This window comes from Lissotriton helveticus, chromosome 11 (assembly GCF_964261635.1).
Source record: "Lissotriton helveticus chromosome 11, aLisHel1.1, whole genome shotgun sequence".
In the NCBI taxonomy this organism is placed as follows: Eukaryota; Metazoa; Chordata; class Amphibia; order Caudata; family Salamandridae; genus Lissotriton; species Lissotriton helveticus.
This window is the reverse complement of record NC_136072.1, coordinates 600,943,231-600,958,113: the sequence shown is the minus strand read 5'-3', so window position 1 is coordinate 600,958,113 and position 14,883 is coordinate 600,943,231. Positions and strand designations below refer to the sequence as shown.

Here is a 14,883-nt window from a genome sequence, read left to right as displayed (position 1 = left end):
TGAATTATAAGCTTTCATACCAGTTTAGGAGATGGCATTCTATTTGACTGTTTATATTGTAGGTGAATTTAAATGGCCACCAAACGTTTAGCTGAGCTGAGAATTTGTTAAAAATGGAAGGTGCTAGCATAATGTCCTTGATGATATATATTTAATAATTTATTTTTATTTTTCTTAGAGATGGTAGACCTAAAGTTGAATTGTGAATCATGTTGTATGTTTTTTCTTGATGCTTTGCAGATTTGTTTGACAGTGCCGAAGAAACCGCAAAAATGGCAAAAAGTGTGCCCGATTGTGATGGTGTTTATTTTGTTCCCTCTTTCAGTGGATTACAGGTAATGCAGCTTTTTGAAACCTATGTTATCCAGTTCCTTAAACTGCCTGGTGTAATTGGGTGTTAAAGCTTGTTTTATTAATTTACATGTTTATAAAAACAGTGGTGAGAAATAGAGTTGAATGCTTAGTGAAGCAAACCTTGTGCCATGGTTGAGACCTTATCTTCCGAAGAATTAACGTTTTGGGGTTGCAGTGACTCTCTCCATGAGTCAGTAGGACATCGGAGGTATTATAGAGTAGGAACTGTACACGTAGTTGCTGGTAGAAGGTAATAGTTAGTCAGGGATGGGAGATTGTAGGAGGAGGAAGTCTGGGTAGGTTTGAGGTAAGCATCAAGACAAGGTCTAAATCTGTCATAAGAAGAATTGAGTTAAGGATTTAGTAGAAAGAGGAAGCTATAAGAATGGAGTAGCTGTGGGTGGGCGTGGTTTAGTAGGGGAATTCAGCAGGGATGAGACTAGGGTGGCAGGACCTATTAGACACGTGTTACTGGGTGTGGTACAAATGAGTAGGAGTGGTGTGAGGGAAGTCACAGAAGATGGGAGTTATTGGGGTGGAAGATTATAAAGTGTTGTTAATTGGTGGTGGTATCTGGTAGGATGATAGTTTGTCAGGCAACTGTTAGGCAGAGGAGAAGGCTGGTGTAAGATAAGTGTTAGTAGGTGACAGACGTGGAACTGAGCAATAGGTGGTCAGACTAGAGTTTGTAGTGTTAGATTGAAAAAGGTGGTAATCTGCAGTGTGTGTTTTTATTTGGTTGGTAGTGGAGTTGCCCGTAGGCTGCTGTTGGGGGTTGGTCAGAGATATGGGTTCGTTAGAGACTAGTATATTATTAGGGCCTGGAGTTTGTTGGAAGCCAGAATTAATTAGGGTCTGGGGTGAATGGCTTTGGCATGTTAGTAGAAGATGAACGCAAGTAAAACTAATCCAAGATACATTGTTAAATCAGTTACTCAATGTGTTTGGAATCACCATCTTAATAAAGTTACTCTGTTGAAATTTGAAAAACGCTATTTAAAATATTTGTTATAATTTGATAGTCCAGTTTGGCATTACTAATGGATGCCACCACCATGTTTTGGCACTTGAATATGAGTAGTACATGGCAGGCAGTGTGACTTGGTGCGAGGAACCTGTTGGTGGATGGCATGATTGGATGTAATAAGATTTAGTAGACCCTAGTTGTTGCTATTTGGGTGGTTTTCATGAGAATTAGTTGATAAACAGGAGGTTATGTAAGTTAAAGTTAGTAAGGTGTGTAATGTAGTAAGGCCGAGGGCTAGGAGCAGGACGTTCTAGCAGGCAGGCCCCCGTATGGTTCTGAATTCGCCGGAGGTTAACTTGATGCGAGGAGGATTGAGTAAGGCACTTGTCACACATAAACCGCACTCCAAACCTGGATGAATCAAACCTTCCTAAGCATGATACACCCTCTGATTCCTGGGGCAAGTCTCGTGGTTTGTTAGTGACTGCTTTAGAAGTGCAGGACAGAGCTGCATTTTCATCCAGTTCTGCTCCCCTTTTGTGATGAGTATCAAGTGTCTATGTCTTGTTTATTACTCTTAAGTCAGGCCCTTCACTTTCTCACTCCTCTTGCCTAGGGGGCAATGATGGATGCTCTGAAAACTGAAAAGCCCAGTAATATTGTATTTCATAAGATCTCATTTTCGTGCTGCATTACTATCTATAAAGCCGCAGATCATTTTTTTTTTTGTTTAAAGACCTTTATTGTCCAACATACAGTATACACAGCATTTTAGCTTACAACCCAGCCGGGCCAGCTGCAATTAATGAACATTGAGTTAGGTGGGATAAGTGAACACAGCTTCAAGGCCGACAACCCTGGGGTTCGGCAGCGCATGTCAACACGTCTCATAACTCTGCAATCATGCAATCATTCGGTGTTATGTAAGTGTGTGGTCTATGGATTTTCCTTATAGAGTCAGTAGGCCAGAGTAGCTACGTCGGGTCAACCCTCATCAACAGCATCAGCGTCAGTCGAGCCCACCATATCTTTTGTGTGTCGCTGGGAAGGGCAGCTGTGTGGGTCAACATTCAGACGGATATGGTGTTATACGAACGAGTGATGAGGGAGCTCAGTGTCTAAGCATTTTTGGAGCGCATAACCGCCTTGTTCGCCCACCCCGGCGAAAATGACTTCTCTTTATCTCAGCACTCAGGGGATGCGCCTAGGCCCTAGTTGTCACGCCCGAGGGCGCCATGTGGTATGAAACACAGAGTTGTATGTGTATGGGCATGGTCTAAAAGGAGATGAAACCAAATTATTAATGAACTATAGAACAGTAACATGAGCTATGTAAGAGGTAGGTAGGGGTAAATATGGGTACAGTTTGCCATGTCGTTGAGAGGGGGGGGGGTCGGAATCAGCGTGTCAGTCGTGTCTCATGGGGCAGGCAGGCGGGAGACCGGGGGGGTGGGGGGGTGGAGAAGTGTAGGCTGTCCGCGTGGCAGAGCTATTGGGGGGGGGGGGTCTCCAAGTGTTCGTTGGGTGTTGCATTCCGGTGTAGCCCTACAGTGCCCGGGCCCTCGTTGTAGTGACGCGTGTGGTGGCGCACGTCCGGGAGGGGGGCAAGCATTCGCCAGTGTGTAACAGTTAAGCACGTGTCAAACGGTGGGCAGAGCACGGTGGTCAGATAGGTGGCGTATGCCGTACCGTGTGTGGTTCGCAGGAACCAGTGTCGGGGAGGGGGAGGCAGCACACAGGTCTTTACGTAATTCCCTGTTCCACACATTTCTGCAGAAAAGAATGTAGAATATCTTCCCAGCGTTGTGCGATGGGGAACTTTCTGAGCCCCGCTGTCTTCTCCCGCTTCAGGACAGAGCTCTCGGCCCGTGCCCAGTTCGTCAGCGACAGACACCAGTGTCTGAGGTGTGGGGGTGTGGCGGCTTTCCACCGTTTGGTAAGTAGTCTTCTGGCTGTGATAAGTCCAAGATCCCAGTATCTGGTCTGGACCTTATTTAGTCGCGTACGCTTGTACAAACCTAGTACACAGGCTTCCCACGTGTGTGGCACCTGTTTCTTGGTGCAATGTCGGAGCATCATGGTCACCCCTTCCCAGTACTGTTGGAGGGCAGGACAGAGCCAGAGCATGTGGAGGAGATCCGCACCTAGGAGGGAGCAGCGGCCGCAGGCAGTGTCTGTGACTGAAAAATACTTATTTATCTTGTCCGGGGTGAGGTATGCGTGGTGCAATATGTAAAACTGTATGATTTTGAAGCGAGGGCTGCGGGGGATGTTCACTGGGCCAGCCAGGATCATAGTCCACTCTTTGTCCGTCCAGTCCCTTCCCCTGTCAGTCCCCCATTTTTCCCTCAGGTGCACAGTGGTTGGGTGCGTATGTAGGAGGAGTGCTTGCGTTAACCAATGAATGATGTGAGTGCCGTTGCTCATGACATGAAGGTATTGTATGAAGTGATGTGTCGGTGGCTCACCAGACCGGTCTCCCCAAGCGGTAGCCAACGCGTGAACGAGGGATGCGTGTGTTAGGAACTGCCCAGCCGGGAGGGATGTATCTCTCACGAGGGCTGCGAAGGGCAGGAGGGCACCGCCTGAGTAGAGGTCGCCCAATGTTTCCACCTCCGCGGCAATCCAGCTATCCAACCTTACAGTGGTCAGGGCGCCCGCCGTTGTCTGGGTACCTAGTAGCGGCAATATCGGCGCATATGGTACAGTCACTCGGGTCAGACGCAAGCAGCGGAGGAAGCATCTGCGCGCCACTGCGAGTAGCAGTTGTGGCGGCCGAGGAGTCCGTGTCAGCGGATGAAACAACACGTGGATCTGGAATAGGGACCAGACCGTGGCATCCGTGGCCGTGTCTCCTAGGTTCTTACCACCTAGCCAGCCTGACACCCACTGCATTTGCGCTGCTAGATAGTATAGCTCTATGTTAGGAACAGCTAGTCCGCCCTCTTCAGTGGGCATGTAGAGTTTCGTCAATGCAACCCGAGGATGACCCTTGTTCCAAATCAGGTCTCGCAGCAGGACCTCCAGGTCTCGGAACACCCGGGTAGGTACATAAGTCGGTATATTTGCAAAGTAGTACAACAGCCTCGGTAGGACTATCATTTTTGTTAAGGCTATGCGACTTGGGACATTCAGCGGTAATGTCTTCCAGAACCCAACTTGTGCTCGGGTAGAGGCGATCGCCCTCATCAGGTTTCCTTCCAAGATATCTATGGGGTCACGATAGATGTTGTTCCCAAGGTATCTGAACGTGTTGGGGTACCACTGCAACCTCTCACCCCCGATGTGTATGTCACACTCGGGAACGTCCGGGCTGAAGGAGTAGGCCCCCGATTTGGCCCAGTTTACTCGCAATCCCGACATTTCCTCGAAGGTGCCGAAAATGGCAGTGAGGGACTCCGGGACGTTGCTCAGGTCCCTGACGTACAAGAGAAGGTCATCAGCATACAACGACACTACATGCAGTCCGTCCGCCAACGGTATGCCCCAATCTGTTCCCTGTGACCGGAGTGTCACAGCTAGGGGCTCTGCTGCTAAGGAGAACAGCAGGGGTGACAGCGGGCAACCCTGTCTGGTGCCTCTCCGCACACAAATGGGGTCAGAGAGTAACGCTCCAGTACGGACTCGGACCGTAGGCCTGCGGTATAAGAGGCCGACCATAGTCAGATAGTCGTCCCCCAGTTCGAATTTATCCATGACCGCTCGCAGGTAGGGCCTCTCCACCGAGTCAAACGCCTTCTCCAGGTCTAGCACTAGGCACCCTGCTCGTGGCCACTGTCTTGTGGCGTATTCTTGCAAGCGGAACAGGCGGCGGATGTTGTGAGACGTATGTCTTGTCGGTACGAACCCATTTTGGTCTTGATGCACCAGCGCAGGAACCATAGGGGCCAGCCTGCGAGCAAGTGCGGAGGCAAGGATTTTCTAGTCCGTATTCAGGAGTGCGAGAGGGCGGTAAGAACCCATCTGTGTGCCATCCCTGCCAGGCTTGAGTAAGGAGACGAGGGTCGCCTCATTAAGAGTCGGGGGCAAGGCGAAGTCATCTACAGCCGTGGAGTACATCTTTACCAGGTGCGGGATCAGGGCGTCCGAGGCAGCCTTATAGAACTCGGCCGGCAAGCCATCCGGTCCCGGAGTCTTGCCATTCGAGAGGTTAAAGATGGTGTCGCGGAGTTCCTCAGGATCCAGTGGTGCTCCGAGGTCATCCTGCTGTGTCGCCGTTAGGGTAGGTAACTGTATGTCAGAGAGATATTCCGTGATGGCAGTCAGTGGGACATGCAATCGTGAGTGATATAGGCCTGTGTAATGATTCGTGAACGCCTCGTGTATTTGGCACTGGGAGTACAGCAATCCGCCGTCTCCGGCCTGTATGGTCGATATTGGGGCAGATCGATCCTCCCGTTCGATCAGCCAGGTCAACAGTTTGCCTGGTCTGTCGCCTTGTCTGTGGACCCGGGCGGAGTGTGCCGCGAAGTTGACGCTTCGCAAACGGTCTAGTAGGCGGCCGTGTTTCGCCTTAGCTTCTGTCAGTCGGGCGGTAGCATCCCCCCCCACAGTGCACTCAAGGTCCAGTAGCTCTGATTCCAGTCGCGTCAGGTCTTGTTCAATTTGGCGTCTCATGTGTCCCTGCGTTCCCAGGCAGAGGCCCCGGGTCACTACCTTCAAAGCATCCCATTCGGTTTGGGGAGAGGACGCCGTGCCGGCATTGAGATCGAAATATTGGGCCGATTGTGTAAGTAAGGAGTCGCGAAAGGTCGCGTCAAGTAAGAGGTCTGGTTGGAGGCGCCAGGTGGGAATGGGAGGATGTGGGACGTCCCAGGCGATGACCAGTGTGTGAGGATTATGATCTGAGTGGGTGCGGCCCATATATTGTGTGTCTAGGATCAACGGGAGGAGATCGGGGGAGACCATGTATCTTTCTAAGCGAACATGTAGCGCATGCGCGCCTGACCAGTAGGAATACGTGCGCGTCGCGGGGTTGCGTGTCCTCCATGCGTCGTGCAGGTGCCACTGCTGGGCCCAGTTGAGGAGAGCTTTCGTGGTGACGTGTGTCTGAGCATTAGCAGGGGGCGCAGTAGACCTGTCTAAGTGGACGTCTAGGACACAATTGTAGTCGCCTCCAAGGATCCACGGGAGCCCATGCCCGGGTGCCAGTGCCGTGGAGAGGCACTCAAGGAAGCCGCCCTGGTTAGTGTTAGGGGAGTATAAGGAGGCAAGTACCACAGGGTGCCCATCAAGCCTGCCTCGCACTATTACATACCGACCCCCCGGGTCTATCTGTGTATCCATGACCGCCCAAGGAGTGCCCGGCCTAATCCATATGAGTGCCCCTCGAGCATAGGAGGAGTACTCCGTGGCATAGATCTGTCCGCGCCACCGTCTGCGCAGCGCGTGTACCTCCGCCTTGTTTAAATGTGTTTCCTGTAATAGTACTACATGGAATTGATGGCGGCGCCTTGACGGTGTGTGCATGCCCCTCACATTCCACGTGCAAATCCTAATCCCAGCCATATCCACTGTCTTGGTAGGAGACACCCACCTCACCCGTCATCCACCCCCAAGGCGATCGCCCCCACAAGGCTCCCAGTCCCCCTCCCCCACCCACCGCAGACACAGACTTCGACTTATCTATCAAGAGCATAGGCAATTCTCCGTGGTGGGAGGTGGGAAATGTAACAGGGTTTGCTAACAGGGCTAAATAGCAGTAAATACCAAAAGGTCGGCAACGCAACATGTCGCCGTCCAAACGCGCCAAGAGGGCGAAATAACAGTATTCAAGTCTAGGGGGTAACTTGAGCTAGGTATCAATTAGGCAGTTCTCTAATGTCTAACCAAGTGAGGGTGATCAGCGGCCCTTCCCCGGACCATGAGCCACTCCCACCATGTAGTCAAATGCGGCATTCAAATAGGTAGTGTCATCGCCAGTAGCGTGGCCGCAGGGTTAACTATGCACATACAAGTGAGAGAGGCAAACCCCACTCCCCAATTTCACGGTGTAGAAATTCTTCCAGGCGACATGGGCGGATGACATGAGTTGAGGGAAAAAGGGAGAAGCTCTGTAGACAATCCCACCCCTTTATCACCTCCACAGCGTCTATACATCGGGGTGAGTACTCACTGCGTAAGGGCCTCTCTGTCTGCCCCCAAGGCGGCGAGGGACATCGTCGGCAACGGCCCCGACTGCGGCATCTCCGTTATTGCCTGGCCTCTAGTCCCATCCCCGCCGCCCTGGTAATATCCGATATTTGCATGTGCTTTACTTCAATGGGGCATGTCAGCTGTTTGTGGCGTAACTTCCGGTAGTTCCACCGACAGTTGGGAGTCTGGTATCCCGTAGATAGCCTCATCATCGCTTTGAACCATCTGCAGGCTTGTGACTTGAACATTGTCTGAGGTCGGTGAAGCGCTTAGTTGGGAGACGCTCCGGAGTGCGTCCCGTTGCTCCTGGATCACTTGGTCCAGCGGTAGGGAGTGGTGTGCCGCGTCTTCCGGGCGGCCGGTCCTGTGGTCTCTGTTTCTACGTCGACGCCGTGGCCCACGGCTTCGGAGTCTTGTCGCAGGATTCTGTGCGTGTCTGGGCGCTGTGTCCGTTCCGCTATCTAGCCAGTCGCTCACCTCCACAGGGGTATTAAAGAAGTAGGTCTTGTCCCGCGCCACCACCGTCAGTTTTGCAGGGAAGAGTAGGGAGTACTTGAGGCCTACCTCACGTAGTCGGCGTTTCACCTCCAGGAAATCGTGGCGCTGGCGTTGGACCTGAATGGTGTAGTCTGGGAAGAACATCACCGTGGTATTGTCAATGCGGACTTCCCCGAGTCGTCTGGTTTCCCTCAGGATAGTGTCTCTGTCACGGTAGTTCAGGACCCTGAAGAGCAGTGGCCTCGGGTTGGAGCCAGTGGTATGTGGTCTCGTGGGCACACGATGTGCCCGCTCCACCACAAACTGTGGCGAGAGTGTGTACTCCGGCAACAGGTCTCGGAGCCAGTCCTCCACTCGTTGAGTCGGTCGGTTGCCTTCCCATTTCTCCGGGACTCCGACGAGTCTGATGTTGTTGCGTCTCGCTCTCCCTTCCGCATCTTCAGCACGGTCCTCTAGGAACTCCACCCTGTTCAGGAGATCTTGTACCTGTTTGTCAGTTTGTGAGACTGTGGGGCCAAGGTCGTTCACTGTTCCCTCCAGCGTCTTGGTCCGATCGGCCAGCTTCTTGTGGTCTTCCCTTAGGGGAGTGAGGTCTATGGCAACACTGTCTATCTTGGATTCCAGAGATGTTCTGGTCTGTTGGAGCGACTGCTCCAAGCGTTCCATGGCAGCGAGCACATTATCCAACCGCGAGGTTACTTGGTCAGCCGCTATCTTGTGCAGCGACTTGTCGGATTTTCCCTTCGGCGGGGCCCTCCGGTTCCAGTGCGGGTCCTCACCCCTCCGGACATGTGCATGGTGACTCAACCAACGGTGCAATGCAGCGGGTCCAGGGGACAAGGCAATCGATGCCCCTCGGGTCCGGCAGTGTCGTCAGTTCGCAGGGAGTCGTCACCTGTGTCTGTTGTCGCGGGGCAGAGCAGCTGGCCCCCTGTGCGCCTCCCGTGTTTGTGGTGGGTCTGTGCAGTGGCGCGTCGTGGCAAGCCGTTAATCCCAACCTCAGGTGGTCTGCGATCTCAGCAGCCAGCCGAGCCCCCAGCCGGGATTGATCTCACAGGTGCAAGGGTCTCAGTCCATCCCTGGGCTAGTGGGGAGGGTCAGTCGTCACCTTGCGTGTGCCAGAGAACTCGGGGTCACCAGTCTGCGGCCATTGTTCACACCCAAGTGACTTCGCGGAGTAGTGCAGCTGTGTCTCAGTGTCTCCAAGGGAGTATTCGGCTCCGTCACCACCCCGGGCCCACAACGTCCGCACCGCGCAGTCCTCCGTTTCCTCAGGGTTAGGGCCGTGCCATGTGCTCTGGTCACCAGCCGCCACTATGTCTCACGGGTCAGCCTGCTTCAAGGGGGCTCAGGGGGGAAGTGAGGGCCCAGCGCCTGGATCCAGAAGCTCTCCTCCCCCACGCAGCTCACCTCGCAATGGGCGCCGGGGCCGGTGGGATCTCCGCACCGCCAGCACATGGGCCCAGACGCCGTACGCAGTCTTCCGTGAACGTCCGCCCCCCGCAGTTCCGCCGTTTTCACCAGAAGTGGGAGTCCCAGTGGGGTCGCAGCTATCCCTCCATGTCTGGCGGGTGGGGCCCTCTCACCTCGACTTTCGGTCTCCTCAGTGGGCGCCCGCCGCGCCTCCTCGGGCGCGCGAGCAGACGGTCCGGCGTCTGCAACCCAGGTCCGGGCGCCGTCAGGTACATGGCAGCGTCATGCCGGGTACTGTCGGTCCGGGTCTCCCGCGACCCCACCGCTGCGGGGGGAGAGAGGCAGCAGTCAGTAAGTCTTGTTGGCCCTCAGGCCCAGGTCCCGGTGCTCGGCGGTCAAATCGCGGGCCTCGCGACAGGGCCCAGGCGGTAGGCCCCAGCCTCGGACCCCCGCAGTCGCCCCCGCTGACCGGGTGGTCACAGGCCCCTCCCGGGCCGCACCGCTGTCCAGCGTGCGAGCAGACAGCTCGGCAACTACGTCCCCGGCCCGGTCCGCCGCCCGCACAGCACGCTCGGCTCACCCGCGATGCCTCCGTATCCCTCAAAGTGTGCGTGCGCTAGTGTTCTCCAGCAATGGGGGGGGGGGAGCGCAGGGGTCAGATTGTCCAGGCGGCCCCGAGGTCTTTGTCCCGATGTGCGCGGGAGCGGCCGATTTTGGGTCGCAGGCTGCGCGGTGGGGCCCAGATGTAAGGCCCAAGCCACGGCCTCTCCCATTCCTCCTCGCCGGCCAGGTGACGACAAGGTCCGCCAGGGGGTCCTAAGAAAGGCCGGTGTTGCTGCGATGGTTCTTAAAAGTGAAAGTCGGCCAGAATGCCGAGATCGATTGACTGGTGGTCCGCCCGCAGTTTCTGGCGGCTCCGAGGAGAAATTCCGGATAATTGGTCCGAGGAAGGGGGAGCTCAGCTCAGAGCTCTACCCGGGTGCTGCTTTCTCCATTGCGTGCCTAGCCACGCCCCCTATAAAGCCGCAGATCATGTCTATACTTTCTGAGCAATTCTTTATGGCTAGGGAATGGCCGTCTGATCTGAAGTGCATTAGCATTAATTTGCAGCAAGTTCGTTTTTTAGGAAAGCTAAATACAATACAACATACCTGCTTATTGTATTAGATTATTGTATTAGAGGTATGTTTTGCGTTCTGGATCTGATCCATCTTGGATTGAGAGGGATAAGATCACTTTTATTGCAAGTGTTGGACTTTACATTCGTGGTGTGGTTTTTACTGAACTTTTTGCCTTCAATCCTCTTGTTTTTGCTGACGTTGATTTGCTGGCCCTAGAACCCTGCGCACTTTACCTCTGTTAACCAGTGCTAAAGTCTTCTGCTCTCTCCTTTAAACTTGGTGAAACTGGCTTACACCCAATTGGCACATTTAAGTTATGTGTAAGTCCTTTGTAAAGTGGTACTACATACACCTAGGGGATTTAAATTAAATGCTACCATTGGGCCTGCAGCACCGATTGTGCCAGCCACTTAAGGAGCCTTTTAAACATATCCCTGGCCTGCCACTTTTTTAAAATACATATGTCACCCCTAGATTAGACCCTAAACAGCCCAGAGTTCAAGATGCAGTGCATTTAAAAAGCTGGACTTTAAACTCTTACATGTCCTGGTAGTGAAAAACTCTTACATTTATCTTTCACTACTGCAAGGCCTGCTACTTTCATAGGATAACATTGGGTTACCTTTATAAGTGCTGACTTCCAATTGGGAGCATGTGGGAAAGTCGAGTATGGTCTCCAAAGAATTGTAATTTAAAACCCTCTTTAATGGTAAATGTAATTTTTAAGTCGCAAATCTAAAAATGCCACTTTTAGAAAATTGGCATTTTCCTGTCTTAACCATTTGGTGGCTGCAGTCTATATCATGGGTCACATGATTAGGTATAGTTGGCAGTTGGTCTTTCTGTATTAGTTCCTGACAGCGAGAAAAAGGGGGGACTACATTTTGGCAGGAAAAGCCATCTCACACATGCACATCACAAAGGCTCTGCCTCAGCACTTTCACAAAGTGTTTCACACTAGTCTTTTGTCCCCTCAGACAAGCTGGGGCCAGGACAGGGAGGCAGGAAATTCCAGACACCTGTCTAAGAGGAGGGCTCTAGAAGCTTCTCTCGCTTCAAAATGGGCACTAGGTATAAATAATGGACCCTCAAACCCAACTCTTCAAATTTCTTCTGGACCTGTGAACTCTGGCAGGAGAAAGGACTGCCCAGCTGTGAAGTCTGCCCTGCTGACCTGCCTCCTACCAAAAGACTGCTTTGCTGACCACAGCCTGCAGTTGCAGCACCAGGTTTCTTTTGCTGCTGTGAGCTGCCCTGCTGAACCCAACCCGCCTAAGTGGACCTAGAACTAAAGGAAACCTCCAAGGGCCAGTTGGCTGGCCCCTTGTTCAAAACCACAGAGACATAGCAGGCTTCTTCGACAAAGACACATCTCCATGCATCTAGACGCAGCGTGACACTGCCCGACATCAACTCTGGCACAGTGCAATGCAGCTCTTCCTCGACAAATCTCAGTGCAAGTTCTCCAAAGCACCAGTGGCTTCTTTGACGCCAATGCAGCCAGATGTCGACACAGGCCCAGAGCGACACATCTGGTCTCCTTTGTCAGAGCATTACAGCCCAAGTCTCAGTCAGCCCCACCGGCTTACTCACCGATGGCACAGGACCTCGTATCGTAGCTCTTCGTCGATGGTCATCAACTCCAACGCTGTGCGAATCCTCTCGATGTTGGCCCTCGCATCATAGCTCCTAGTCGATGGCTCCTCGACGCCGGCCTGTGCATCTCGACGCAAGCACTTCATATAGCGACGCCCATGCCACAAGGTACTTTGTCAGCAAACTGAATTCAGTCCTGTATCTAGCCCACACTCCATTGTGGTCGGCCTAAATGTGTGATTTGGACACGGTCTGCTGCGACCAGATAACAGCGAATGGCAGTTTTTGCTTCTTAGCGCTTGATTTGACAAAACCTTTAAAATGTCATAGTTCCAGTTCTAGTTATTTTTTTGGGGTCATTTTGGTGTCAAATAATTGATTATTATTAATAATTGTATTCTTTTTTCTAAATTGGTGTGGGATTTTTCTTGAGTTGTTTGTTTTCACTTTACTATTTTCTTTATACATAGCCTCTAAGTTAAGTCTGACTACTTTTGTGCCAAGCTACCAGAGAGTTAAGCACAGGTTAATTTTCGGTTTGCCTGCGTTTCAACATGGTAAGAAATATGTTTGTTGTTCAAATAGCTCCCCCCTAACTATTAAACCCAGCTTCCTACAAGAAAAGAAAATGCACATACGCCAACTTAATCATGAGTTAATGTGCACTATATATACATAAGAACTGCAACCAAGCAAGATTTTCATGATAACTACTTGAAGTAAATTTGCATACAATTAATCAAATTGGGAATCATTTACATAGTCTGCACTTATTCTGAAATGTTGCATGATCTGGCCTTCCTGGATGCCTTTTTCAAAAGTGCCTTGAGTTCAGTTAATGTCTGTGTTAGGGGTGTGGAAATCTTCTAGAGGTTGCTGCATCCTGATTATGCACAAACTCCCTTTTGGTTTACCTCATTTGTATATGATTGTATGACTTGTATTCTCACTCTTAGCTTACATAGGAAATTGGAGATTGATTTAGAGTCGTTATAGTGAGAGCAGAGGGAATTAAAGATGTAAACTTCTAGTGTATATTCACATTCAGTCTGTAAGTTGAGTATTGTCACATTGTGATGTTATAAACTGATCGCATTACACTGCTTATGTACTCTCTCAATTTTCTTCCTCTCAATACGCGGCATCTTATTGGTTATATGTAAGTGTTTATTTTTATGTTTTATTTTTTATTACTGTATTAATCCTTCAGTTCCTTTCAAGTCATCCACCACTTCGGTGATAGTTCTGTGCTTCTTACTGTCAAGTGTGTATTCTAGGCTCCAGTGAACGATCCTTGTGCGTGCGCCTCTTTCATGGGCCTGAAACCTTCCACCACCAAACACCATCTTGTTCGAGCCATACTGGAGTCTATAGCCTTCAGGTAATCATGTATTCATGATAGGACTTGTGTAGCGCCGGCCTCAACCCATAGATAGCTCAGCGCTTACACTCGAAATCATTGACCTCAACAGTTGAGAGGTGAAGTTCTCCTGCAAGGGTTGGAAAGGAGATGAGGAGTAAGACTTAGGGAGTAGAATAATGGAAGATGCTTCTTGAAGGAGAGGAGGGGTGAGAGTTAGGGAGTAGAATAATGGAAGATGCTTCTAGAAGGATAGGAGGAGTAAGACTTAGGGAGTAGAATAATGGAAGATGCTTCTAGAAGGATAGGAGGAGTAAGACTTAGGGAGTAGAATAATGGAAGATGCTTCTAGAAGGATAGGAGGAGTAAGACTTAGGGAGTAGAATAATGGAAGATGCTTCTTGAAGGAGAGGAGGATTAAGACTTAGGGAGTAGAATAGTGGAAGATGCTTCTTGAAGGAGAGGAGGGGCGAGAGTTAGGGAGTAGAATAATGGAAGATGCTTCTTGAAGGAGAGGAGGATTAAGATTTAGGGAGTAGAATAATGGAAGATGCTTCTTGAAGGCGAGGAGGGGTGAGAGTTAAGGAGTAGAATAATGGAAGATGCTTCTTGAAGGAGAGGAGGGGTGAGAGTTAGGGAGTAGAATAATGGAAGATGCTTCTTGAAGGAGAGGAGGGGTGAGAGTTAGGGAGTAGAATAATGGAAGATGCTTCTTGAAGGAGAGGAGGATTAAGAATTAGGGAGTAGAATAATGGAAGATGCTTCTTGAAGGAGAGGAGGATTAAGATTTAGGGAGTAGAATAATGGAAGATGCATCTTGAAAGCCTCATGGACATCAGTGAGCTAGGGGGCATATGGATCTCTTTTGGGAGATTGGCCCACACTCTTACAGCACAGCTTCTGGAGGTACCTTCCTTATCTATGTTGTCTGTTGTCTCTGCACTTAAGTTCGCATGCATTTTATTTGGACCTAGCCTGCTATTCAGGGACACCTTCTAACTTCATTCTGCTTTATCATCGTGTGACTAAGAACATATTGCACAAGTCGTTTGCATTCACAATGGAGCCAGAACCCTTTAAACGCAGCGGGTCATTTGGTATTACATCCAGTAATGATAACATCTCAGATCATTCTCAGTATGGTGTTTTTTCCAACAGGAGTCTAGTATTTGGGACCTTCTAAAATGCTTGTTTTTTTTCTCGATTTTAGAAATAAGCAATTGTTTGATACAATGTTGAGGGAGACAGCCATTCCGATTACGGACATCAGGCAAGTGTGTTAAATTTCACAGTATATTTTATATGCTCTGCTTACTTAATACATTATTTATTTAATTTTCCCTTTTAAGTTGTCATCTGTTCACCCTGTGATTGACTGACATCCATTACTGCCAAAGCTATTTAACTTTTGAATTTGAATTTTGGCCTAAACCAGAATT

The 14,883-nt window shown here is 50.6% G+C and overlaps 1 protein-coding gene across 1 annotated transcript in view; it reads left to right on the top strand.

Moving 5' to 3' along the window:
• The window catches only part of GK5 (glycerol kinase 5), a 155,071-nt gene that overhangs the window by 126,377 nt on the left and 13,811 nt on the right, over nt 1–14,883 (top strand). Inside the window, exons 12-14 of the mRNA XM_078666415.1 lie at nt 241–335; nt 13,362–13,465; nt 14,655–14,714. Coding sequence (XP_078522541.1) covers nt 241–335; nt 13,362–13,465; nt 14,655–14,714 — 259 coding nt within the window. The remainder of the gene's footprint in view (nt 1–240; nt 336–13,361; nt 13,466–14,654; nt 14,715–14,883) is intronic.